The sequence below is a fragment of the Pempheris klunzingeri genome, chromosome 18 (genome assembly GCF_042242105.1).
Source record: "Pempheris klunzingeri isolate RE-2024b chromosome 18, fPemKlu1.hap1, whole genome shotgun sequence".
NCBI lineage: Eukaryota > Metazoa > Chordata > Actinopteri > Acropomatiformes > Pempheridae > Pempheris > Pempheris klunzingeri.
Window position 1 is genome coordinate 5,993,761 of NC_092029.1, and position 26,787 is coordinate 6,020,547.

Consider the following 26,787-nt stretch of genomic DNA (forward strand, 5'->3'; position numbering starts at 1 on the left):
GGCTGTAGGTCTTGGTGTCTGTGGTGTTGTCCTGGATGATGCTGTAGACATTGTAGGAGCAGTAGACACACTGGCACCTTCATTAACAGCAGCTTCCCTTGCTTGTCTTTCCTCCTCTAACTGAACTGATGGTGAACAGTACACACATGTCTGTGCAGGTTGTTTGTGGAGCCTGATGTGACATTTTAATTTTGCAAAGTCTGAACTCTGCCCTCCAACTATCAATTATATTAAAATGTGTCCAAATTTTACTACATTTTCTGTCGCTCATGTCTGTTTGCCTGTGTCTGTCTGTCTGTGTCTGTCTGTTTGTCTGTCTGTCAGTTTGTCTGTCTGTCTGTTTGTCTGCGTCTGTCTGTCTGTCTGTGTCTGTCTGTTTGTTTGTCTGTCTGTTTGTCTGTCTGTCAGTTTGTCTGTCTGTGTCTGTTTGTCTGCGTCTGTCTGTCTGTTTGCCTGTGTCTGTCTGTATGTGTCTGTCTGTGTCTGTCTGTTTGTTTGTCTGTCCGTTTGTCTGTGTCTGTCTGTCTGTCTGTCTGTTTGTCTGTGTCTGTCTGTCTGTCTGTCTGTCTGTGTCTGTTTGTCTGCGTCTGTCTGTCTGTCTGTGTCTGTTTGTCTGTGTCTGTCTGTTTGTTTTTCTGTGTCTGCGTCTGTCTGTCTGTTTGTTTTTTCTGTGTCTGTCTGTCTGTCTGTGTCTGTTTGTCTGTCTGTTTGTTTTTCTGTGTCTGTGTCTGTGTCTGTGTCTGTGTCGGTCAGTCTGTGTCTGTCTGTCTGTGTCTGTCAGTCTGTGTTGGTCTGTCTGTGTCTGTCAGTCTGTGTCTGTCAGTCTGTGTCTGTGTCAGTCTGCTGACCAGAGGCACCACGTCTTAAAGCCCCCGAGGTCAGCAGAGGTGGTCAGCTGTAAAAAAAAAAGTGTTAGTCACAACTGCCTTATATGGCAAACCCCTATAAACGGGTTATTTGCCGCCCACACAAGCAACTCTGTGCATTGGGAGCCGACGTGTGTGATTACACATGGGTGACGTGGTAACCCACCGGGTGAAGCGAAGCCCGACGGTGCCCCCCAGCTCCGGCAGTGCAGTAACCCTGCAGATCTACCAGGGTCCTATATACAAACTCACATGTGCTGTCACAACGACATCATGCATGACATCACATCCTAGTACGAGTTCCGTCTGATTGTGACATCATGCATGACATCACATCCGAGTTCCATCTGACGTAACACAGTATAGTAACTGTGGTGGTACTGCAATACCAAAGAGCACCACGAGGTGGCGCCCCCCTGTAGCGTCTAGTGATGGGAATTTTGGATCTTTTTAGAGAGCCGGTTCTTTTGGTTCGGCTCCCTAAAAAGAGCCGGCTCTTTCGGCTCCCAAGTGGCTCCTCAGATTTTTTGTTACTTCAATAAATGTATTACCAAAGTATGTGCAAAATGAATTACTAATGTAAAAAACACATTATATAGAATATTTATTGTATATATTGCTTCATTAATTTTAAATTACTTAGTTTTACTGGGGTCATAGAGCTTGTTTGTGGAGCCTGATGTGACATTTTAATTTTGCAAAGTCTGAACTCTGCCCTCCAACTATCAATTATATTAAAATGTGTCCAAATTTTACTACATTTTCTGTCGCTCATGTCGGTTTGTCTGTGTCTGTCTGTTTGTTTGTCTGTGTCTGTCTGTCTGTTTGTCTGTCTGTCTGTGTCTGTTTGTCTGTCTGTGTCTGTCTGTTTGTCTGTGTCTGTCTGTCTGTCTGTGTCTGTTTGTCTGTGTCTGTCTGTTTGTTTGTCTGCGTCTGTCTGTCTGTTTGTCTGTGTCTGTCTGTTTGTTTGTCTGTGTCTGTCTGTCTGTCTGTTTGTCTGTGTCTGTCTGTCTGTCTGTCTGTCTGTCTGTGTCTGTCTGTTTGTCTGTCTCTGTCTGTTTGTTTGTCTGTGTCTATTTGTCTGTGTCTGTCTGTCTGTCTGTCTGTCTGTTTGTCTGTGTCTGTCTGTTTGTTTGTCTGTCTGTGTCTGTTTGTCTGTGTCTGTCTGTTTGTTTTTCTGTGTCTGTGTCTGTCTGTCTGTTTGTCTGTGTCTGTTTGTCTGTGTCTGTCTGTTTGTTTTTCTGTGTCTGTGTCTGTCTGTCTGTCTGTCGTTCACTTCACAGAGACAGCTCTAAGAACCGGATCGTTCACTAGTAATAACTCTTCCTGTCGTTTAGAAAGGCAGGATCGGGCCGCATCCCTGTTTTGTAGTTCTTTGGCTGAAAAAAATAGCCTACAAATCCCAGCGAGCACTTCGCCTATTGCCATAGCAGCGGGAAGTTAGTTTGTGTGTCCCACCATGGACAGACAGTGTCGGGTCTTCGCAGCTGGTCGGGAATCCGCCGGTAATGAAGAAGAGGAGGGCCTCGAAGTGCGGACGGTGAACCGACTGAGTCCCGGTAACCGGGTCAGGGAGGTCCAGGTCACCGGGACAGCGGAGGTCTGCTGCCCGGCGGACCGGGCATCGGTGCGGGTCAGTGTGGGCAGCAGCAAAGAGTCGGTCAGCGAGGTGACCGCCAGCGTTTCACGGCGACTTGAGTACATCTTACAAGCTGTCAGGTGAAAACATCCGAAAAAGTTCAACAGTGTAATTTAATACGAGGGGGCCGGTAGATTTTAGCGAAGCAGCTAACTTTAAGCTAAGCTAAGCTAACTTTGCTTCGCTAACGTTGCTGTGGGGTTTGTTTTTTTAAGATGGGCGTATAAACAACACATTACGGTAAAACAGAGAACTGATTTCAAAATAAAAGCAACATTACAGTGAATTTGATGAACCCGGCGTCTAATATGTCAATAAGGAATGAATTAACGAATGAAGGAGTATTTATGTAGTTATTTATCAATATAAAATAAAAGGACACTTGTCTCCACAGACAAATATCAAAACACACAAAATTAAAGCCCTCTAAATTCTTACATATAAGCTGTCTTCGCTCTCAATTTCAGATTGATAGTAACAGGAAGTTTCTTGTTTCCACAGGTTAATTTCACTCCAGACTGATAGCAGACCATGCAGATAGCATGGCCTGACCGCAGTGCAGATAACATTGATAGTATTAACTGGGGCATAAAACTGGGGCATAAAAGTGCGGCGGTATCACAGAATAACAAGTAGGACTAATAGCCACTGTAAACATTGCTTAAGGTGTGGTTTTAAAAAAAGCTATATCCATTGAACAAGATGTGGGGTAGTGTGTGTAGCCAGGGGTGGAGGAAGTAATGAGGACTTTTCAGTTACCTACTTAAAAAAAACTATCCAACTTTTTAAAAAAGACTATTCCAATACAATACAGTGGAGTCAAAGGTGCAACACTTTCCTCCAAAGTGTGGGGGAATATAAATATAAAGTAGCATTAAATAGAAATACTGAATGTACCTAGTTCCTTTCCAGCACTGGTAGGACTTTACACAGTCTTTGGTTTCCACTGATGCATTCAAGTGCTTCTGATTCATCACTTGTGGTAGAAGTAATAGCGGTAAGTGATGCATCAATAGTAAAGCAGTTGTGAGCCGCAGTCTAGTTAGTGTTTCTAATTCTATGTGCTCACAGCTTATCTTGTTGGATTTTAAAGGTACATTAGCTCATTTTACTTTGTACTCTTGGTGTTGATGTACACCTTGATTGCAATGACTAATATTTTTTCATTCATTCTGCTTAGACAACATGGCGTCAGTGACAAAGACGCCTCAGTGAGGAGTTTTCTCCGCCGAGAGGCCGACCAGTATCACATGGGTGCAGAGGTGGAGTATTAGGACAAACACTGGTGATGCTGATGATGTGGTGAGTTTTATCTGACAGTGTAACTAAATGTGCCCACAGGTCGTGGTGACTTTCTCTGATTTTGAGAAGATGGAGCAAGCGTGTAGCGTCCTGCTGGAGAAGCTGGACAGGAGTGTTTGTTTGGGAACACCGCAGTTCTCCCACAGTGCTGAAAGCCTGAGTCAAATGAGGTATAAAAGAACAAATCTGAACAGCTCTGTAACATCTGGACAGACGTCTCCTTACGTTGATGATGTGCTGCCGTTGTAACCAGTGTGTGTGTGTGTGTGTCTGTTTAAATCTAGGCGGCGTGCATGTGTGGCAGCGGTTGAAAATGCTCTGCAGAAGGCCTTCGAAGTCAGCCAGCTCCTGGGGCAAACCCTGGGTGCCCCTTTGGTGGTCAGAGAGGAGGAGACAAGGGAGAGGAGGAACGAGGAAGAGGAGGATGGAGGAAGAGGCCAGGATGCTGCACCACTTCCTCGCCTTCCCTGCATACCCACAATCACTGCCTCCTCACGCGTGTCTGTGTCGTTCAGCCTCAGAGACAAAAGCAGGAAAAGACTCTGAAGATATTTGCCATTGACTCATGAAAACAAAGCGCCGACTGTCTCAGTTTAAGGTATTTTATTGCTTAGTTGTTATGGCTGAATAAAAGTGCATTTTTAAGGGCTTTTTTTTTTTTTCTACCTCTGCCAACAGACTTGTAAATAGAAAAAAGCTACATAGATTTTGAAAGCAATTTTGTCATTTCAAGCATTGACTGTTATCATTTTACTTAACTTAAGCCATTCAAATCTGTCTTTAAAAAATCTGGCAAACATTAAATTACTTTTTACTCCATTTTTGGCACATCAGATTACAATACTGTATATTTGTCCATCTCTGAGTTTAACAACTGAGAGCTGAATTACAACATTTCACAAGTGATTCCCAGAGTTACTCCAGATCGGCAAAGACACCCTCACATCGTGATCCAGCAAGGAGGGATTTGCAAATCATCTCCGATCTGCTAAAATCTCGACCTTTATCACTATCAGGTCGATGTTTCTACAGAGAAACACGCCACAGCTGAGCAGTCAGGCGTCCTCAATCGCATCCTCGGGGTAGATCTCTCTGAGCCAGGGCTGCATGACGAAGCGCTCCCCATCAAAGTGTGTGAAGTAAGTCTCCAAGGTGGGAATATCCGGCTAGAAACATCCAACAGTGAGTCCGAGTTGCACTGAACGTGTGCGAGTGTGTGTGTTTGTGTGCTGTGATTGTCAGTGCGTACCCTCATGCCAGTGATGCGCTCCAGTTGTGTCTGAGGCAAGTATGCAACCATCACAGAGGTGGGTCCAGGCCCGCTGAACAGTACTTTATAATGAGGGGTCATCTCTGCTTTGGTGCCCTGCGTACACACACACAGTCACACCAAACTCCCCAAACTGGCTAATGTTTAGCTCTCCAACACTTATTTAAATTAGAAAATGCCTAGACTGAGTTTGTTAAAGAGAAAGTTAATGAAGAGGGGACAAACCATATTGAGTTTGGGTTTTTTTTAAAAGGCTGATAGGGGTGTGTTGATTTGTGGATGCTAACCTCAAAGTCGGAATACATTCTGTCGACCCACTGTGGAGGGGCTCGCAGCTCGGGGTCCCAGCTCACCACCACCCCGACCATATGGCCCTTCCTCTCCATCACCACCTCCCCAACCCGCAGAAACACATACGGAGGCCGGGGGCTGCGGACCGTCTTGGAGGCTGCAGGGACAGAAAACAAAAAAAGAAGAGAATCCTGTGAGGCAAGTTTTACGTGCGCCACATTTACTGCAACCAAATTCATCTTCGAGGTTATCCACTGTTTACAGGTGTTCTCTTTGACTGCTTCATCTAAATAAGCATCTAATCACACTGAAGACAGGAAAACAGCCAGAGTATCGCTGCACCACATTAGAGTAGTAACTGTAGTAGAGTAGTCAGTGACGTAGTTTGTGCACAGTTCATATGATTAATACAGGATTTAGTTCTTGCTGAAGGGTTCCAGTTCATGTATGTGACACTGACTGAGCGTAGCAGGAGATATGAGGGCACAAAGACATGCAAATAAAACATTTTCATCATTCTGCAAAAAATTCTCAGACATAAACCTCCGAAGAAGCCCTGGTCGTTGTCATAAAGCATGGCCTCGACGGCAAGCGACTCTTGTGCCATTTGCTCTTCCTGCCCCAAGCCGACCAAAGACCTTCGGAAAGCAAAAATATGGTCAGTCCAGACATACAAGTTAGCAGCATGAGTGTGTCTCCCTCCTGCTGAAATCACTTTTAAGGCAGCAGGAAGTCATGCTTGGAAAGGATCATGCAAATGAACACATGGATCCAAACATCTTATACTCACTGGACTTTGGACATCTGCAGGCTGGTCCAGTCCATCCACGCACTGCAGTTAAAGTAAGATGTCCACTCTTTCCAGATTCTAAGCAACCTGAAACACCATATTTATTGATTACTTACAGACTAAATCACTACATTCCTATCAGGATGCACATGAATGAGTCAGTTTCAAACATGTCACCAACTTCCTCATAGAAAAAGCAAAGGCCCTCTCCACACGGATCCTACCGTGTGGTGGCGTGGTAGCGCTGCGCCACCGTGGAGCCGCTCCACCTGGAGATGAAGTACTGCGCGGGAACAGCGGACAGCAGAAGCGCGAGCTGCAGCATCGCGGTGGCCGACAGCTGAGGCATGACTGCGCAGGCGTCACCTGCGGCCGGAAGCGCGCGTCAGGTGGATGTGGCAGGTGTGCGACCCAGATCTAGACCAGTCCCAAATAAGAGCCCATGTGTTAGACATGTTTGGAAAATAAATCAGAGTACTTTCCTCCCTGAACTGACACTTCTGGACCAGACGTTTTTTCTGTATTAGTTGTTTTATTGGAGGGTTTAGTGTTAATACGGTTCAGCCTCAAGTTATGGGAAGTAAAACCCTGAAACAGCGCGTGGCGCTGCAGAAACTTTGAGGAAGTGCACTGAAAACGATGTTGATTTTAATTATTGTTGCTCTTAATAATGATGGCTCTTACCTCGTATTAAAATCCAAATCCTCTCCTCCAACTATCTGCCAAACATCGCCCGAGAGACTCTGCCTGCTCCTGGACACCAGAGCAGAGTGACACAGTTTCACTTCTGTTTTATTTACATAAACCACACTCTCGCCCATGCCACCAACACCACCTGTGTATTTACATTTTTCGCAAAAACTGCCAAACAGGTAGTCCGCCCAATCACCGCAGCCCACGGAGGAAGCGGCGGACCTTTAGCGCCTCGCCACGTCAGGGAGAGCCGAGCCCGTCTGCTCCTGAGGGAGGTGGTCTGTCATGCAGTTACGCTGTAGAGACGCAGGGTGGCACAATTCATTCAGCCTACATCACTGTAATGTGTGCCACAGACTGTCAGGACTGTGTGCACCTTTTACATACTGCATTGTAGTATTTTGCTTAATAGATAATGAGCCAGAGATGCTTTTATTTTGAAAGAGACAACACATTCTGCAACTTGAACCTTTAATGTGATGAATAATATGAGTTTCAGTAAAAGAAGAAGTGGGACTTTTTTAAAATGACGCAGTCAACAACAGGAGGGAAAGGTGGATATGGAAACACAACTGTTTATTTACTTAAAATATTGGTATGAACTAACAGGACAGCAGTACTCCCCTACACATACATTCTAGCCTTACGCTTCTTTTTTGCATTAATTCCTTTATATATAAAAAGTATCCAAACTAACAAAGACATCCTCTTCAGTCAACGCCTTTCCCCTCCCCGTCACACACCTCTTTAAAACTTAAAACGTCCCAAAACGCTTCCTGGTGGCTCACATGCAGCCACTTCACACACACACACACACGTGCACGCACACACACACGCACATACATGCACACACACACACACACACACACACACACACTGTGACCTTTAACCTCCAACCAAACACTGTGATGCCCGGTCAGAGGCCACAAACAGCACAACTCTGCCACACGTTAGCACAGGCCCGCGGTAAATGTATGTGAGCTCCAGAACGCAGTACAGGTCTCGTGCAGTAAGAGGGCTGATCTTGAGCTGCTGAGTCAGTGATTTAAAACTTCTCAATAAAAATCGACTTAAATCCAAAAAGCTGATGAGGTCCACCCTGTGAGGCACTGGGGGCAGACGAATGAATATACCAGTTCTTGCTTATAAACCAGCGACTTGCTTTTAAGGCCCCTTTGAAATGATTAGAGGTTTTATTACTAACACGCTTACAGTAACCTGACCAGCAACGCTAAATCAGCTCTTTTACTTGGACAGACTTGATAAATACAGGAAGTGTGGGTGATCTGATGAAGAAGGGGCAATGGCAGAATAAACAAGGTTCATGTCTGCTTTGATATGACGTCTATGACTGCATTTCAATGGCATATCAGAGGGGAAATAATGCACATTAACGTGCCAAATTCCAAATGGGTGCACACCAAACTCAAGTACTGTGTTTTTTCACTTTGCTCATGTAAACATCTTGTTTAAAAGTGAGCTCATACCTTCCATTTGAGAAGCCTGGGTCTACATTGTTTTTGTTCCCACACTCTACTCAAGATAATCTGTGCATATATGTAAATATGGTTATTTATGATTGAGATAGAAATTAATTCAAAGCCTATACGTGCCCTATGAAGAGTTTCTTTGCCCACAAAACACATAGTTTTGTGGGAAAGATCTTTAGCTTCCGTATCTTTCATAGAAACCTCCAACAGTAAGATATATTTTCATGTCAACAGCCATTTGTGGAGGAAGGTGTCAGTGTTCTTCATCTCACTCTTCATTTACGCAACATAAACAAATCTTTCGTGATGTAAATATAAGCCAGACAAACTGCAAAAAAAAAAAAAAAAAAGTTGCTAATTGTATCCTCAAATAAGTGTGAGGAGTATGAAAACACCATTCTAACTCCACAGATCTAGCCACTGACATACTGTCCTGTATGGCAGAGACACAGACAGAAAACAGTCGACACATTTATATGTAAGCGAGCTCAACACACTCACTGTGGAGACAGTAAAACTGCGTCAGAAAAGAAACACATTCAAAAGCCATGTTCTAAAACTTCAGTGCCCAAAGACAGAATTTGGCATTGACAAATCCATGACAAAAAAACAAAACAATGATAAACAGATGAGATATATGTTCAATAATATGTGACAACAAATACCTATGTAATGAACCAGGTGTAAATAGAGGCTACTGTCCAGTTCTCCCTCAAGCCCACGACACAGGTGGCTGATCTCTGCCGATTCAGTTGCTCCGTGTTGGGGTGAAAACAGAAATATGTGACAAGAGGAGGCCTTCATCTTAGTAAAGTCAGTCCACTAGTTGTGTGTACAGAGAAAGTGGGACGTTATATGTTTGTCTCCGGTCAGACTTTTCTCTCTTTCATAAGCGCTCCGCACAAAGCCCGTCAGGTCCAGTCCCCGAAGTCCGACGAGCAGAACCAGGAAGTCCGAAAAAAGAAACAAAAAAAAAGGCCCCAGAACCAAAAAAACGAGGATTCAATATGCCAGAGTAGCGAAGGCACACAATCAGAAGGATGAATGTAAGACTAGTCTCTCTCTCTCTCTCTCTCTCTCTCTCTCTCTCTCTCTCTCTCTCTCTCTCTCTCTCTCTCGCTCTCTCTCTCTCCCTTGATCTGGCTCGATCCTGTTTGCTCCAGGCATGACAAAGTGCTAGAACATGCGAGACAGAATTGTGGGTGTATGTGTGTGTGGTCACCATATAAACATAAACATTTAAAAAGTTTTTTTTTTTTATGTTAATGATTTTAAAATACACAGGGTAACTCCCTACGACTGCATTGATAACCGGTCTGTGGTAAGTGCATCTCAAAGCTAGTCACCCAAAGCTCCGCTGGCTGTACCTTAGGTATAAACTGACGATAGGTTGGTTATAGGATAATATATTGACATGAATAATGGTTTTACAACAACAGTAAAGTCTTTTTTTTCAACTGCTATAAATACATTTCTTTGAGAGGTTTCACAACGATCAAACTGTATGCCACTGTTTGTACGCTGAAAGTGAATGACACACTCAATTGTGTTATAAAAACAGACATACTCCTTCAATATACACACTCCCATAGTTACAACTTAGTTCGTACACATACAGGCACATGTACTTTGCAGGGCAGAGGCCAAGCACACTTATACACACATGCACGCACGCACACATACACACACACCAAAGACATAAAGGCACAAGGTATTGCTAATGTTGAGGACGCATTGAAACATGATCTATCTAAACATGTAAATGACCCCTTTCACCCAGGCATCCTTTTTCTGCTCCTCACAGTAAAAACAGCTTCTAGAAAAAAAAAAGAGATGCTTTTCTGTCTAATAAACATGCAAAAAAAACAACAACAAAAAAAAAAAACACCCACACACACCCACGCACATAAACGGTAAACAAAACCTACAGATCTACAGTACCAACAAAGGTACGCCATTTGGTATTTTAGCGCAGACAGACACGCTCAGGTCAGCCAATGTGTAAGACTTCCAAAACAGAGAGCCGATCATCACGTACAAATTTTAGAAAAAGCAGAGGGGGGCGGGTTTGTATAAAAAAAGAGCAGGAACAATGAAGACAGGGGGCGAAAGACGTTGTCAGGCCCGCGGTCTGTAACCCATCACAGACCTAACAATTTCAGCTCAGTGGGCGTCTTTGAACTACCCAGAAGTCCTCAAAAATAGTACGAGTGAGATAAGGTACATCCAGCTCTCCTCACGATTTTTTTCAAGTACTAAAACTCTGTTCAACTACTGTTTCGCCCAGTCTGACACCAACAGTGTTTAAGGTCAGACGGAGGTGAGGAGTGGTTCACTGGACAGGAGCGAGCCACAAGACCACCAGCAATGGGAGTCAGTGAGCTCCTGTGGGATCCAACATGGACCAATAATGTAGGAGGATTTGGAACAAATGAACATGCGGTGTCAGAAAGCCATCGGTTGGCATGGCGATGTGCTTGCTGGGCCAAGAGGAAGGAGGAGTGGGCAGAAAACAGCACTGGTGTGTCTCTCCGTAGCCACAGCTTGGAATAGCAGCAGCTGGACTAGCTGCTCCCCAGATGAACACGCTCACACAAATGCGTTCAACACCAAGCGTGACTTCCTCCTCTCAGCCCCCTATGCCTCCAACACGAAACCAAAGACATCTCAGCCAGATTTCTTGTCTCAGGGCAGCCAGCCTCCTCCTCGCATCCTGTGCGTCTGCTCTGTTGTCTGTGTTACCAGCCTATGAGGTTGGCTTTGGCCTTTTCTGTCAGCTTTCGGACGCGTCCCTTTGAGGAGGTGCCAAAGGTGATTGATGAGTCCTCAAACAGCAGCTGCCTCTGCTCCTCCTCAGAGTCCTCCTCCATGTACCAGGCGGACCGTCGCCCCTGGTTACGTGTGCGCATTGACCCCCCTGCCTCCTCCCCCGCCTCCTCCTTTGGAGATTCCTTCCGATTAGATCGGTGAGGAGCAGGTTGGGGGGGAGGCGTGACCTCTTCGTTGGCTCTCCTGCTGCTCCTCCTCAGCGGCGAGGGCTCAGGTGACTCAGTGGGAGGAGTGGCTTCATCAGTTCTTACCACTTTGGGCCGGCCGCGCCGTCTGGGAGTCGACGCCACGCCAGAGTCCGACAGCACGGATGTTTCCGGAGCGGAAGACGTCCCGCCTTCGTCCCCCGTCGACTGGTCGAGCTCATCGTCAGGGGTGGAGCTCCTGCGGTTGACGCTCTTCTTCATCTCCTCCAGCTCCTGCTTGCTCTTCCTTCCTCTCTTCTTGCCAGGAGGGCGGCCCCGAGGTCTGGAGGGGCTCCCTGGGGTCGTGGCTTCTGGAGGACTCACTGGCTGGTCCACTTTGGATTTCCGCCCCCTCCTTCCAACACCCAGGGTCACATGACTACTATGGCCGTTCAGGTGGACTGTGCTCTGAGATGAAGGGCTGGCAGGTGAGCCTGAGAGGGAAGCACATTGATTGACAAGACAAAGGAAGAAAATATGCATCAACAGCAGGCAGGTGACTTAATGATATAAGTATGTATTTTATGAATTTATTAAAAAAAACCTGAGCATCACATGGTCACTTCCTTGTGACGGTTTTTCTTACCAGGTGTGTGTCGTACAGGAGTCCTGAGTTTCCTTCGGGTGCTTCCTCCACCGCTACTTTCTGCGGCTGGAGAAGGGGTCACCTTTTCAGAAGCTGGCGGCGTTGAAGCTGACGCAGAGTTATGAGCCCTCAGTGAGCGAGTAGATTCTGTTGAGGGCAAAGACACATAAAATAATGAAGGTAAATAAAACATGTAATCAATTCCGGATGCTAAACTTTGCTTTTTGACAGCCAACAGCTGGTTAGACTGGAAACAAGAGGAAACAGCTAGTCTGGCTCTGTCTAAAGGTTACAAAACCTGCCAACCAACACCTGTAAACTATTTACTAATTAACTTATCAGATGTGACTCATAGTCTTGTTGTCACTGTGACGCTACCAAGAGAATAAGTTTACCAGCTGCTAGAGGAAGCTTCATGTTTGACCTTCACACATAAGAGAGGCCTGAATTATCTAATTCACCTCTCAGTAATTAAGACAAATACAGTAAGCATATTTCCCAAAATGTCAAACTTTTCCTTTAAAACTACTAATTGTTATGTTTAATTTGTTTAATTATTACTCTGAGTGTGAATTTGCATCCCACCTGTTGTGCCCTGTGTGTTGCTTGCGGCAGTATGCGAGGAGGATGAGGAGGTTGGAGTGTGTGTAGAATGCCGTGCTGCACTTCGTGTGCGGCCTGCAGCCGGTGGGTCTGCCTTCCCGTTGACCAGCTGAGGGGGCTGTTTGAGGGGGGCGCTCTGCCTCAGAGAGGAGGGCCGCGAAGGAGCTGGTGATGGCTCCCTTTTTCCGGTCACCCTTGATGACACACGTCTCTTCCTCTCTGGGCTAGAGGCAGGATGGGAGGAAAGAAGAGAACAGATTACACCTAACGCACAGTAAGAGACAAAACCCCACAAAAAATCTCCTCTCATACCTGGACGCAGTGCTGCTTGTGGGAGATTCGCTCCTCCTCCTTCTCCTCTTCATGGCGTGCCTTGTCTGTCTGTCTGTAGTGTGTCGCGTCTGTCTGTCTGTGCCCTGTCGGGTCAGTTTATCAGTCAGGCCGTGGATGGCCTTGTAGTCAGCCAGGATGGAGCTGATATGCTCCTCAAACAGGGCAGAGAGCCTCAGACTCATACTGTAGATCTGGAGACACAATAATGGATACGCTGATTCAACTGTCACACTACGACAAGAAGGAATGAGAATTTCATTTTATGCACTAATCAAAGCATTAAAATATGACAGCCCTATATATTAAACTTAACGCACCCTGGTTTTATGGACCGTGCGTGTGTGTGTGACTGTGTGTCTCACCCGAGACTTCTTACTGGGCGTGTAAGCTTTGGAATTGCTGAAAATGAGCCGGACATCTTTGCAGAGCTCAATGGGAGACTGGTACTTTCCTTCTGTTAGCGTGTTGAGGACTGTGCCAAAGTCCATTGGTGATTCGACTATTTGTAGGTAGTCCTGGGAGAAGCAGAGGGAAGTCGGGATATTTCAATTACGAGCTTCAGAAGATGAGAACACAATAGGGAGTAGAAGAGAGAGTAAGAGAAGGTAAAGACATAAGAGATTTGGGGGATTTCAGATTTCACTTTGAGTGGACTGGACAAAAACTGAACCAGCAGCAAAAGAATTCCACTCCTCCTCTGTTAACAAGAGAACAGCAGCCCAATGAAACTGTGAGTCTGTTCACATTCTCTCTCCTTCACAACTTAACCATTAGATTTAGGGTTTTCTTTTTCAGATACTGAATGGAGAGGCCAGTTCTTCACACCAAACAATCCCTTCGCTTCAGATACCGCTACTTGTGTAATTGAATTGTAGCCACTTGTTCAAAAGACTGTACAGCAAGATTCAAGAGAATGCTAATTAACTTGACACTAATGGACATTCACAACGAGCTAAACTCAGATCACATCCAGATGAGTTCAGTTTGTTTCTGAGGAGGTAGAGTTGGCACATGCACACGATGCTGAATAAAGACAGAGCTGCTGCATAGGTACCGGGTACTCCTGTAGGTCCACAGGTTCTCTGAAGGGCTCTGAGTCTTCACACTGGAAGATGAGATCCAGCAGCTCCTTACAGCGTCCCCTCCATGCATGAGGGTCGTACGAAGGAGGTCGGGTTCGCAGTTGGCGCTGGCTGGGTCGACGGCCCTTCACAAAAAAAAATATAAGAAATTGTCAAGACTGGGTAAATAGAGGTAACTGACGTAGCATCTTATTCTTTAGATGCTGGATTATAGAGATTAGTGTGGTTTGTTTTCAGCCTTGGATGTATGGGAACACACTGCTGCTGTCACATATGTTACCTTATGATTTCGTGTGGATGTTCCAGGAGTATTAGTATCTTCATCCTCCTCCTCTTCATCCTAAACAGATAAGAAAAGGGAAATCAAATAAAGTAATAATGTATATACTGTATTATGGGTTGCTCTGCAATAGATTATTTCATTATATTCACTATTTGAGCTCCAACCAGATTTTATGGCAGCGTTTCTTTATTAAGACTGTGTTCTTTTTAAACTACGTTTAATGTACATTCTGTATAATTGTATTCCAAAGATTATGTATAATGCCTGATTTGCTTGCTGTCAGTCTGTAGTGTGACCTGACTGGTCCATGTGGGTTATCCAGCGTATTTAAGATTATCTCTGCTATTGTTTTGTAAAATAACCAGATGAGGGCCGCACTAAATGTCCTGTGAATGTGAAGTGTAGAGAACAGTGTGCAGGAGTTCCTGCTTCTATTACTTTAACTCTGGACTGCTTGTCTTGTTTAATGTGTAAGAATCTTTTCACTGCACTTTCACTGAATTTTACAAATGCTATTACTACTTGTTATCAGCTTTTGCTGCAATTTATTCAATACAATGTCCAATTAAAAAATTAAGAAGAAAAGTTGTGTGAAATAGTAAGCGAAAGCTGTTTTGATGCCTATTACAAGACAAATATTTTGGCGAGGTGATATCATGTAATCAATATCAGCCATTAATCGGAGTAAAAAGTGACATTTTAGACAAACTGCAGTGTAAACATGTAGAACTGCAAACACACCTCATCTTCAGAGTCAGAGAAGGTACTCTTCTTCATAGTTCTGTAGAGGGGCATCAGATCTGTCAGACTTTGGTCCCTGCAGAAGAAAAAATAAGAAATAAGAAAAGAAGAAAGCAGAAATGAGTCAATGCAAATGGTGTGAGACATTTAAGGAGGAAAAGTGGAAAATAATCGTAATTCTTGACCAGAAGTGTTCGATTTTGTTACTGAAGCGTGTTCAGACAAAAACTGAACTGTTTGACGCTGAGCAGGTGACAACATTTACAACATACAGGCTTTTAAATGAATGACAACACACTCACTTGATGAACTGCAGCATGAGGTCAGAGACAAACTTGGCAGTGGTGACGATGAAGGATCCCGGCTCGTTGAACGTTTGGGCGTTGTGTTCAATGTAACGAGCCTCCCACATCAGGGAGGACAGTCGTCTGAAGAGGAAATACAAAATTGTCAAGTGTGTATTTCATTCTCTAACTCTCACGTATAAACACACACACTCTGCGTCTTCACCCATTTCTTTTACTCAAACACAACCTGACGTGATGTACCTGTAGAAGCGGTTCACCAGCCTTTCACGTATGGTGCTCAGGTCGGTGACGTAGGCCACCACCGTGCAGTACGTGGGGTAAGCTTGAAGGTCCACAGGAAAGGCAAACGGCGCTGCCACATCTGAGGGTGGCAAGTTTGGTCGGTGGATGAAAAACATATAAGAGAGAATTATTATTGGAACATATCCACTTTAACAGACAATCCTTTAGTAATACTATAAAAAGAGACGAGAAGGGAAGCTGTCATTTATTAAATAGCCCAACAACAAAATGGCAGGATCATGTGACGGTGTATGTTTAATCGACAAAAGCATTTACATAATCAAGTGCCGTCAGTTGCAGGTAAGGGAAGGAAGGTGAGAGTATTTGAGATTATTTAAGTTTTTCAAACTTATTCTGACCATTCTCACTAAATTTAGACCCACCTAAAAGAGTCAATATAAATCCTGTCCTGTAAGCTAACTTCAGTGTGAAGCGTAGGAGTAACAGGGAGAGATCTGGAAGGATTAAGTGTGCAGGCTGTTGGTGCTCATGTGTGTTCAATCCCCAAACTGTCACTAGAGGGAGCTCTCATGCCGGCCTTTAACAGGGAGGATTGCAGCAATACTCTACAAAAGTCTGTGCCGAATATGACATTACATCACTTAACATGAATTCATGCAAGCGCCTCAATATGTGGCTCAAAGTGTTAGCAGATTATTCCTTTAAACTTATGATGGTTGGCTCTGCTGGGCTCATGCTGATGAGCTCAGAGCTCTGACTCACGTTGCGTAGAGTCATGCTGCTGATGCTTTACGAGAAATGTGCCCTCGTGGCTAAACTTCCCAGCCCCGCTTACATGATACAATAAGCTTGATGATGTCATACCGAGCGTGCAGAGCTGGTCGATGGCTTTGATGATGCGTTCGCACTCCTCGGCGCGTGTGCGGCAGCCCCATTCCCCGTCCAGTGGGACGTACAGCAGCTCCTTCTGCTCTTCTTCTAACAGCGGGACGCTCATGCCCAACTCTTCAGGGAACGTGGCTGCACGGGGCAGAAAGCCAGACACGGACGGTGACACAGAAAAAACTGTAAAAATTGTTAAATGCTGAAATTGTTATGAAATTACACTTGAATTTGCAAAGACAGAATGAGTTTAAATGTGTGTGTGCACTGTTGTGTGTGGGTGTATTAGAGACTTACCATCATCAGGAATGGGCTCCATATCCCAAGGACTCATCTTTTCCGTGTCTCCATTATCCCAGCTGGATGAGAAACAGAGTTGACATGAATCGTTAACATCATTACATTGTGGTCTTTGTGTTTGTGATTTCTTTTACATTTTGCACAAGACAGCAAACACTGACGTTCCTCTCCCACAGCCGAAAATGGGTGTCATTCTCTTACAAGGTTATTTAAATAACAGATGACCACGAGCACTCAGTGCTGACAAGAAAGAAATAATTCAGACAGACAATATGCTTATTAATGTTTCAAATTGGAATGTCACTGACGATGAAAGTCCAGCAGCACAAAACAAGGGCCAGTGATAGTTAGTGTCATTATTGAATCCAAACTGTCATCAAGGACTGTTTCATCAACTTTCCTGAGTGATTCAAACCACGAGGTGCTTGTGCAGTTAATGAGTGTTGTGAGAGGAGGTGCCGGATAATCACAAGGAGCTATTTGTCTGCGCTAGTCTGGAATTTGTCTAAGCAGACAAATCCCTGTTACATGCAAACCGTTCTAATGAAACTGTTTTCTTTCTTATTATGTCACTGTGGAAAGTCAGATCTCAAACTCTTTCAGTCCAGGACTCACTAAAATACCAAGAGGCCAACTACACAGCAGACAAAGTGAAAACCGAACATATTTGCACTTTTGCAGTAGCCAACTTTGATTTTGGAAATCACTAAACTCAAGTGGAAGTGAAAACTCTTAAATCAAAGGTAGTTCCGTGGAGGAGTGTTGCAAGATTGTTCATAAAACTTTTTCAGCCCATGAGATTACAAGTGCTTGTCAACAATGCTCCATATATACTGTCCATGATATTCTACTGGCTGTCTGGTAGTTATGATATTTAAAGTTTTGTCATGTTACATTCTGTTGTGCCGTTTCAAGGGATGAAATACAATTCTGGCATCAACCTGCAGTGCTGCACTTATGGCAAAATAATAATAAGTAAGGTGTCACTTTGTCATCATCAACTTGAAATCTGAAAACTGTCTAAGTGACATTTCCGGTTCATAGACACATCTGTTTTCGTTTCTGCCCCCTCTGCATCAAATGGGGGAAATTAGGAACTCTTGGTCTGATGCAAAAGATCTCCTTACTAATGCAAATACAGCAGTCAGTCACGTGAAAAAGAGACTTTGTAGAGCTTTGGTCAAAAGTGTAATTTCGACTGTGCAGTTGTAAATAAAGTGAATCCAAGCTGTGATCTTACCAGACATTGTAGCACTGAAACAGGCTGTCAGGATATTGAGTCTGGTAGGGCTCCTGGCTCTCAATGGTCCCAAACCACCAGGCGTCGTCAATCACTGACCGAAACCTATCACCTACACACACATCACAGTTAGTTTAGATCTTTACAAGAAAACAACTGAGTTTGAATATATGTGACATATATTTGATGTTCTGTGTGTTTCTCGCCAAGTCAGACAATAAAAAGGCCATATTGGCTGACCTATACTCCACTGCCTCTTTCTAGCATTGTCAAACTGCTGCCGTAGAACCAGGAAATCAATGACATCAGGCATGTCGTGGTATCTGCAACAAGACATAAATGTACACTTGAGGTCAAAGACGGCAACAAAAAAGGATTTAAACAGCCTTATTTACAACAATAGATCAAACACTTAAAACTCCTATTAGCAGTTTACAATTCCCACATCAGCCTTTACTTTATAATGTCAGTGAAGATTACTGGATTAAATGTTTGTGCTGTCTAGTCTTGTATCAAGATGACAATGAATAAATGCCACATTTAAACTTAGCAAAAGAGATGGGCACATCGATTACTTTGGAGAACAGTTTCACACTCTGTGGGCACTGAAAATCTGCATATTCTTGGGGGTAAAAAAAGTGAAAACGAGGGTGAAAAATTTTAATTTCAACTAAATACAGGATGTGGCACATTATAAAGCAGCAGATGTACTACATACAGAGTGCTGCAATGCATTATAACTGAGTATGAGACAACAGGAGATGGAGTGGGATGCTTACTTCATGGAGAAGGATCCTCCGGTGAGTTTGCCGGTGTCAGGGTCCAGGAAGGCAAGCTTCAGACAGCACAGTGTGGGCAGGCCGACCTCGTACTTGATGCCAACTATCTTCATCAATTCCTGCTCCTGAACACCACAAACGAAAGAACAAATAAAATTAATACGACTAATTTCTTCACTGGAAAGGTTATTCAGACATCCTGGAGCGCTCTTAGGTTAAACACAGTTCAATGCACTGCTCTTCATTTCTTATTGTTATAGCACGCTGTTATAGCATGTTATGCATGCTATGAGATTGCTAACAAAGCTACAGTGTAATATTTTACAGCTGAGAAAAAAGTGGAACTGGAGAGATTAATGCTTCAGCATTGCCATGCCTGTTTTTCAAATTACAAAAAAAGATATAGTAGAGAATCCTACATTTCACACACTACGGGCAATACGTTCAGAGAGATGCACACTGTGCCTGCAATACATTAAGAACCTCCAGCTGAACAAAAAATGCAATTTCTGCCTCCATCCGTGGAAAAGAAATGAAATATATGGAGTAAAAGCGCAATCCCACAAGCTGTTACTTTTAAGTGTTTGAGTCTTTGTGTCATTCTTTCAGAGACAGTTTCGTACACAGGGATCACACTTTGGTTTTGAAGACACATTTCTTTTTGTGGAGGTGCATTTTTAGGACAGAGAGGGAATTAAAGTAAACTTGAAAGTGAAACCAGACAAATGTCTGTGATAAAGAAGAAATGCAGGCAATAGGTTTTGCAAGTTAATACTGTGTGTGTGTGTGTGTGTTTGTGTACTGAATTGTTGATAACAATGAAACAACTCGACGATTATATCATTGTGGCTTGTAACTATGTAGTGACTCCACAGAATCGCTGTGTATTCAGAGGACGACTGAGTGTCATTTTTCTACTTCTACTATTTGGCCTTTTAGCCATTACTCTGGAATCTCAGCATCCTTAAAAGAGAAATGTCACTGAAAATATTACACTGCCAAAATGTTAGTCAAGATGTTACACTGCAAAACAAAGTGTGGCATCGGATGTTGTCAGAGAAGTTAAGGAAACTTTTCACCTTCACTTTTTATGTTCTGATCGAATTTTCATTAATTCAGTTGTAAGAATGTAGCTCCTCTGTGTGATTTTTATCAGGGGCTTCTCCTCAGTGGTTTTGTGCAAACAAATGAAGAGACAATATAAATCTCTAAATACCTGGGATCTGAGGAGCATTACTGTCTCTCTTCAGAGACTCTTAAATCCATCTTTCTCATACTGTTCCTTACCCGCAGCTCCATCTTGTGCCACGGCTGCTTCTTAGGATTGATGCTGTAAATCTTCTTTTGTTTGGCCATTTCCACATAGGCTTCATGTCCCTGTCTGAAGTAGTATACCTGCACACACAGACATCATTTCAAAAAGTAACATTAGGATCTTGTAGTTTTCTGGTATATTATGTACATTCATCTGGAAAGTAACTCTACTTAAAAATCTAAAACTTTGCCCCTTATTTTCTTGTGTGTAAGGGCGTTACAGCCTCATGGGGCCGCTGAGTTATTAGTGCAGACTCTTGCTGCTATGCAAAACATGAGCCAGTATTTTGGTATGAGCAGACATGTGGTGCACATGTGGTGAGGACACTGTAACAGAAACGGGAGGCATGTACCTCGTCTCCCATTTGGGGTATGTAAGGACACCTCCGGGGCACCGTGTCTGTGATCCAGGCAGAGGGCAGCCACTCCTCCAGAGTTAGCCCTTGTTCCTGAAACTCTGTTCTCTGAATGACACACAATGAAGCACATAGTAGTTAGTTCTAATAATCCCCACCTACTGTTTTCTAAAAACTGCCACTTTAACATCAAATGTGCAGAAATTATTGCAAAAGAACCTTTAAATCGTTTCGAATTTATGGAAAAGCAACAGTTGAATGAAAAACTTAAAGTGACATTTCTTGAGTGCGAGAACAATATGTTTGTGTCTTTTAAATTTACTGCCTTTTAAATTTACTGTTTAATCTGAATGTCTGATGGGTAATAACTAATGTCCCTTCAGAGCCCACAAGTAGGAAAACACAATTTTGTCAAAAGCTGTTACTAGTGACAAACCTTCCTCTTCTCCTTTGGCTTCGTCTTCTTTGGTAATGTGCCGTCTTTGTCTGCTTTCTCTTTCTTTCTTTCCTTCTTCCCATCCCTCTTCTTCTCTCCATCTTCCTCAGAGCCGCTGCTTTTCTTTTTCACTTTCACGCTCTTCTTTGGCGGTTCAAGGTTGATCCCTGCATCCGCTGTCCAGTCAGAATAATCGCTGGAGTAGTCGCTGCAAATACAGAGAGGTTTACATTAACTATACAGCTGCTTCTGCTTGTGTTTTGGCTGTGATTTGCATACAGGGTGTGCTTGTATCTGTACAAGATAGCTGCCATGATAAATGTGCGTCACATACGGGATGCATCTTACCTTGAACTGCTGTGGTCATCTGGCCAGGGCTCCTTTTCCTCCTCCTCCTTTTCCTCATCTGAGGAATGTCCATTGATTTGGCGCACCTCCACCTCTGCCTGGACACATACATCGTTTTATGTTAGCATTAATGGACACAACAGAAAGAGTGAAAAGGCAGCAACTATCAAAACTTACATTGCATTTTTATATTTATATCATATTCTATATGTACATTGCACAGTTCTAGTAGTCCATAATCGTACATACATAAACAACATAAACAGTCTCATCTGTGTTTTAGATGAGTTTAAAGAAGGGGTTACTATGCAGCTCCCACATTACGTATAAACCTTAATTCAAAACTAGGCAGTAATAGTACTGTGTCCACCTCTGAGGTGCTCTCGTCCTCATCTGCAGCCTCAGCACTCTGGCGGCTCGTCTCCTCCATCGCAGCACGAGTGTGATAGCCGTGGTTACCCTGGCTCCTCCTCGCCTCATCAACTACGCCCTCAGATGTCGGGTGAACCTGCAACAGCATCGATGAAGGACAATAAATGTCAGATCATATGAGTACTGATGGCACAACAGCAATAATAATAATTATACTACTAATAAGAAGAAGAAAAGTGAGTATAAGAGACATTAAGTCATGAATAAAAGGGTTATGGGAGAAAAATAATCATATTTTACATATATATATATTTATATATTAGGTATGTATATATATATATAGTGTGCGTGTGTGTGTGTTGATTCCCTTACCCTGCTCTCCTTGGGGAGAGAGTGAATAGTACGTCTTCTCCTTTCTGACTGATAAATATTGATCTCCTCCTCCCCTTTAGCCTCACGCCAGTTTACCTGTCTCCTACACAATAAACACATATAGTCATGATATACTTCAACATCATCACTTCCAAAATCGGGCTTCTCAAAGGAAAATCAGTTGTATGTGTGTGTGTGTGTGTGTGTGTGTGTGTGTGTGTGTGTGTGTGTGTGTGTGTGTTTTACCTGACAGAGGCGTCCTCCAGCTCAGGCACCAGCACCCTGCGGCTCCAGGCCACCAGGTCTCCCTCAGTGGCCATCTGGCTGCGCGGGGCGTTGCTGTGCATCTGACGAACACCCTCGATCTGCCCGCTGCGGCGCAGACCCACATTGGGCGGAGAGTGCACCTCTGTGGGCGAACCCACCGACCCTGAGGGAAAGAGATGTCCTCACATTAGAGACGCTGAAACCAGTGGATATTTGGTAATTCTGAAGGGCTTAAAACATTGATCATTTAACAAAATAGTCTGATTATTTTTGCACTGATTGACTTGTTTCAACTCTAAAAATGTAAGAGAAACAGAGAAAGACTAGAGACTAGAGTTGAACGGGCAGAGAGTCCATTACTGGGTTAATGATACTTCATTTGTAAATCCGAGTGTCGATTTTGATCTATTGTATGTTTTCATTACTTAACATTTAATATGACCAAAAATCAAATCTCCCACTGATGATACACTCATGTGTTATGTGAGGATCACTTCTTTGTATTCCCCAACTCTTTGAGGTACGGGGTGTCTGATAAAACATTACAAATGTATAATGTTGTATACTTTTCACACATCTACTTCTACAAATGCATCACATCAGGATTAAAACAGTAAAACTGAAACTATTTTTCTTTGTCTTCTCATGCAGATCACCATGTAATTGGCTTATTTATATTTATTGCATGATTGTGCTGTAATGAAAAAGACAGCCTCTCTATTATATAACTCGTTACATGACTGGACATTAACAATCCACTTGAGGAGGGCAGTTTCAGCCATAGGTGCCTTTCCCATGCGCAGGGTTAATTGGGCCAGCTGTGCGCTCCTGTGGCAGACTTTTTGGGCATGCCCACAGCACAGAGTGTGTTTACAGGCTGATCCAAGTAGCATTGAGAGAATTTACCCAGAGCTGCCCCCCTTTCTTTAGTTTTGATTTTTTTGTTTTTCATACCATGTTGTCAAGTATGAAAATGGTCCAAGATTAATACTGTAAGCAGACTACTTGATTACGATAAGAAAATCATTTAAGCAGGATTTGTATGAGTATGATTCTGCCCCAGGCTATTTGATCGATATAAGCAGTTGATCACTATAAGCAGGTTCCACTGTGTCTGTAATTCTCAGCTCGTTTTAACCTGCTTCAAAGATCGGAGGAGCTTGCAAAATACAACAACCACAATGTCAAGTATTTTCGCTCAATAAAGACCAGTGGCAGAAGGAGAACTCTACAGTCTATACTACAGTCTAAGGTATTATCAGCAAAATGTACTTAAACTAACAGAAATACAAGAACTCATTGTGCAGAATCACTAACAAATAAATGTACAAACAAAGAGCATTTTAATGTTGTAGTTTGTCAATGTCGAGCCAATTTTACACACTTTGTGTACTACTGGGTATATTCATAGTATAGCATTGCGTCATATCATATACAAATCATGTCACAAATATCAGGTGTCAAATGAATGCAGTGTAGTAGAAGTATAAAGGGCCTCTTTTATCTACAGTACAGTATTTAAGCAATTATACTTAGTTACATTCCACCACTGAGTAAAACACCTAATTAACATTTGAATCAATAGTGGCCTGATGTCCTACTCCTGTGCAGGTACAAACAAAAACAAAAATCTAGCTGGCATAGCATGTGAACCACATTGAAAAGCTGCCCACACTACAATCGTATGACCTTCCTGTCAGGACGCAGTCTTACCTCTGGTGGCCCTGGTGTTTGCTGCAAAGACGTCATTTGTTCCCAGTCTTTGGTCCTGTTCCTGCTGCAGCCTCTGAATCATAGTATCCAGAGGACTGGGACCGTCCACCGCCTGCTCACTCACCACTTGGTTCAGGCCTGACATGGACAGGAGTGAGAGAGAAAGATTAAAAAGTGAAGGAGAAATAGAAAGAGAGGGTAAAACGATGGTGAAGCAGGAAAAAAAGCAAACAAAAAGTCTTATAATAAATGGATGTGCTTTATTACATTAATTTCTAATTTTTTTTTAGTGGCTGTCAGCTAAGAGTTCCTATACTCTGCACCTCAACGTCAACCAGCGATGGGTTTCTCCCCAAACCCTACACAGTCACCTCAGCATGCTTTTTAAAGCCTTTCAGGTGAGATTAACACTTACCTCATAGAGCATGTAGAGTCATATTGTATCAAGAAATTATTCATGCATCCTTCACCTATCTGCACTGTGCACTACTGATGCATATCATTAACTACTCATTGTTTCTCTCCCTGCCAAGATTTTAAACTGCCTTATTAATTCTGCTCTTAATTGCCAATGTGGGTGCAGATTCCGTAGGAAGCCTCCCATTAAGCACATTTGAGGTCAGACGACATTCTTGTCAGGCAATGAGAACAGTGTGATCAGCTTGACAAAAGGGTCTTTGATCAGCTGACAGAAGAGTATCACCCCCTGGAAAAGATCTTGACCTGAAGTGACCGAGCAAACGACCAGCGTAGAACTACAGCTGAGTTGATATCCTCAGACTATAAAGAGAAGAGATACTCCTGCGGGGTTTGATTTCAGCCTCTGTACCTGAGGAAGTGACCCCCATCTGTGGGATCAGCTGCTCATCCCTGCAGCCCTCTCTGCCGGGCACCAGCCGCTGGTATCTGGGGTGGTGGGGGTTCCCGTCCACATCCACCAGGAAGGGCGGGGGCATTAGGTGTGGCGCCTGCTGGGTTTGCTCGTCCAGCACGTAATTGTTGGCGTCCCGGATCAGTGGCCGGTAGTCTGTATGGAAGAACATCTGGTCCGCTATCTAAAAAACAACAAGGTACATTTACTCGCATGAACACATAAAGGTATGTGTGTAGGTATTAAAGGTGGGCCTGTTGCTTTACCTTGTCATACTTGCTGCTGGAGCCAAAGCCAAAGATGAGCAGGTGTCCATGGGAGTCAGTGGCTGCAAAATGCTGCCCGTCGGGGCTACATTTACAGTCAAACAACGCCCCGTGTCCTTGGCCCTCGATCTACGCACAGAGAGAGGGAGAGAGAGACAGAAATACTGTAGGTGTACACTGTAAATCATAGTAATACACTACCAGGGGGAATTTCAGGCAGCTGTAGCACTTGTATGGCATAGACTCTCAAAATATCTGGTACGTAAGATCAAATGCACTACAGTCACATGATTGGTACTTAATATAACAGAGATTTTACTTCAATAATAAATCAAAATAACACTTTTATAATTCAGCAAATAGCCATGTTATGAAAACTGTCTTGTATTTTTTCAGGTAAACCAGAGACCAGCAACATTTCCATCTCCAGCAGCAATGGTGAAATAAATATCGAGTGTGACAGACAGCGAGAACAGTGAAATAAACACAGCACCACATGCAGAAGCTGAAACCTGATCAACAGTAAACTGAAGAGACAACACCCTGTCTGTTCTGACTATCATCTGACTGTTGCCTTTAGTTCTTTCTGTGGATATTCCTTTACTCTCACAATAACTCCATTCAATCACAAGATCAATCAGATTTCTTTTTTGTTTTTGACTCTTTGTTCCTTATTCAGTCAAAAAGGCTGCAACTGCTAACGCATTTAAGTCACACAGCGCATAGCCTAAAAGGCCGTCCACACCAAGAAAGAAAACTATGACGATGAGTATAACGATGTGAGCATCCACACTGATGAACGATAACGCTCTGCAAACAGTGGCGCCAAGCATGTGCTGCACACTCCAGCTATGTCAGCAGTATGAGAGCGTCAATAAAGATTATTCAACTAAAGAAACGTACTTTAACTAAACAAAGAGCTGCAAGTAACAATAACTTTTGACATAAAAAATGAGTCATGTCAGTAATAATAAAATCTCAGGAAGTTGAAGACAGTGAGACAAAGACAGACAGATGGACAGACAGAAGGAAGGATGGCAGGTGGCTGCCAGGTCCAGCTGTTCACATATTTTTAGCCACATCATGTAATAAACGTGTGAGTGTGTGTTTTCATTGTGTATGAGTGTGGTCTGTGGTCCATCTCCAGGTCTGTCACACTGTGGACCGTGGCTGGAGCATCTGTTTCCATGACGCCTGGCCGTGGCACATTCATGTGCATATACACAGGCTTATTTTATCAAACACTGGTGGGTTTTTGATGATGATGAGTCTCTCTGCGATGTCACCTGGCATGCTGAATGTGATGGATTGTCAGCGTTTCTATCGTTCATCAAATCTCTCTGAAAGCGAAAGTGAACCCAGCAATGTCGTTGCTATGAAAGTTGCAGTGTGAACTCTCATCCTCTTGAATTAAAACGATTTGAAAACAATAGTTATTGCTATAGTTATCTTTCTTTGTGTGGAGAGCTCTTAACCCACAGAAATCTGAAGCACAGAGTGCAATTCTTCTGTGCTAATGTTAGCAACCTTTAGGAGGATACTGCTGTGTAACTCACTGACTAAGTCCTTTCCACTTGACCTGGTGGCCACAGGAGACGCTTTTTAGCAAAAATAGCCTTACTTCAAGTTTCAAACTGAAATTTTGGCTATTTCACAGCCTCGCAGTTTGTGTTATCTAACAACACTATTCACTGTCTATGATCCACACCAAGATTTGGCCGACTGACCAGCTCACTG

The 26,787-nt window shown here is 43.5% G+C and overlaps 3 protein-coding genes across 5 annotated transcripts in view; 1 reads left to right on the forward strand and 2 right to left on the reverse strand.

Moving 5' to 3' along the window:
- The first annotated feature begins 2,304 nt into the window (after positions 1-2,304).
- On the forward strand, positions 2,305-4,447 carry irak1bp1 (interleukin-1 receptor-associated kinase 1 binding protein 1). The gene is made up of 4 exons (XM_070849356.1): positions 2,305-2,585; positions 3,686-3,767; positions 3,847-3,977; positions 4,092-4,447. Exons 1-4 carry the CDS (start codon positions 2,326-2,328, stop codon positions 4,351-4,353), a joined length of 735 nt encoding a protein of 244 aa, XP_070705457.1. The 5' UTR covers positions 2,305-2,325; the 3' UTR covers positions 4,354-4,447.
- Positions 4,400-7,039, reverse strand: LOC139217872 (uncharacterized). 2 transcript variants are annotated; one of them, XM_070849358.1, is made up of 8 exons: positions 7,006-7,039; positions 6,843-6,911; positions 6,383-6,575; positions 6,159-6,245; positions 5,912-6,006; positions 5,365-5,525; positions 5,057-5,173; positions 4,400-4,973 (listed from the first exon to the last, which is right to left on the reverse strand). In XM_070849358.1, the coding sequence occupies exons 3-8, from the start codon at positions 6,505-6,507 to the stop codon at positions 4,863-4,865; spliced, it is 696 nt and encodes a 231-aa protein (XP_070705459.1). In that variant the 5' UTR covers positions 6,508-6,575; positions 6,843-6,911; positions 7,006-7,039; the 3' UTR covers positions 4,400-4,862. The 2 variants fall into 2 exon arrangements, with proteins under 2 accessions (XP_070705459.1, XP_070705458.1); XM_070849357.1 differs by having other exon boundaries at positions 6,843-7,016.
- A 361-nt stretch (positions 7,040-7,400) lies between these two features.
- Positions 7,401-26,787, reverse strand: part of phip (pleckstrin homology domain interacting protein) — a 32,958-nt gene continuing 13,571 nt past the window's right edge. The window contains exons 16-40 of one of the 2 annotated variants that reach the window (XM_070848852.1): positions 25,051-25,179; positions 24,743-24,968; positions 23,914-24,051; positions 22,180-22,363; positions 21,934-22,036; positions 21,560-21,697; positions 21,190-21,287; positions 20,842-21,049; positions 20,403-20,513; positions 20,023-20,130; positions 18,736-18,860; positions 18,197-18,279; positions 17,957-18,068; positions 16,714-16,775; positions 16,399-16,554; positions 15,532-15,652; positions 15,286-15,411; positions 14,984-15,059; positions 14,240-14,299; positions 13,932-14,084; positions 13,240-13,392; positions 12,857-13,068; positions 12,527-12,768; positions 11,942-12,088; positions 7,401-11,789 (exon numbers count right to left, since the gene is read on the reverse strand). In XM_070848852.1, the coding sequence (XP_070704953.1) occupies positions 11,080-11,789; positions 11,942-12,088; positions 12,527-12,768; positions 12,857-13,068; positions 13,240-13,392; positions 13,932-14,084; positions 14,240-14,299; positions 14,984-15,059; positions 15,286-15,411; positions 15,532-15,652; positions 16,399-16,554; positions 16,714-16,775; positions 17,957-18,068; positions 18,197-18,279; positions 18,736-18,860; positions 20,023-20,130; positions 20,403-20,513; positions 20,842-21,049; positions 21,190-21,287; positions 21,560-21,697; positions 21,934-22,036; positions 22,180-22,363; positions 23,914-24,051; positions 24,743-24,968; positions 25,051-25,179 (3,981 nt within the window). In that variant the 3' untranslated portion in view covers positions 7,401-11,079. Of the gene's footprint in view, positions 11,790-11,941; positions 12,089-12,526; positions 12,769-12,856; positions 13,069-13,239; positions 13,393-13,931; positions 14,085-14,239; positions 14,300-14,983; positions 15,060-15,285; positions 15,412-15,531; positions 15,653-16,398; positions 16,600-16,713; positions 16,776-17,956; positions 18,069-18,196; positions 18,280-18,735; positions 18,861-20,022; positions 20,131-20,402; positions 20,514-20,841; positions 21,050-21,189; positions 21,288-21,559; positions 21,698-21,933; positions 22,037-22,179; positions 22,364-23,913; positions 24,052-24,742; positions 24,969-25,050; positions 25,180-26,787 lie in introns of both variants that reach the window. The other variant, XM_070848851.1, reaches the window with a different exon arrangement.

What these genes read in the sequence shown, in the direction of transcription:
- LOC139217872 (XM_070849358.1), bottom strand. Translation starts at nt 6,507, where the DNA reads ATGCCTCAGCTGTCGGCCACCGCGATGCTGCAGCTCGCGCTTCTGCTG. An exon ending in CGACCAGGGCTTCTTCGGAG is followed by an intron (nt 5,526 to 5,911) that starts GTTTATGTCTGA and finishes CTGTCCCTGCAG; the next exon opens with CCTCCAAGACGGTCCGCAGC. An exon ending in AGCGCATCACTGGCATGAGG is followed by an intron (nt 4,974 to 5,056) that starts GTACGCACTGAC and finishes GGATGTTTCTAG; the next exon opens with CCGGATATTCCCACCTTGGA.
- irak1bp1 (XM_070849356.1), top strand. Translation starts at nt 2,326, where the DNA reads ATGGACAGACAGTGTCGGGTCTTCGCAGCTGGTCGGGAATCCGCCGGT. An exon ending in TACATCTTACAAGCTGTCAG is followed by an intron (nt 2,586 to 3,685) that starts GTGAAAACATCC and finishes CATTCTGCTTAG; the next exon opens with ACAACATGGCGTCAGTGACA. An exon ending in GAAAGCCTGAGTCAAATGAG is followed by an intron (nt 3,978 to 4,091) that starts GTATAAAAGAAC and finishes GTTTAAATCTAG; the next exon opens with GCGGCGTGCATGTGTGGCAG.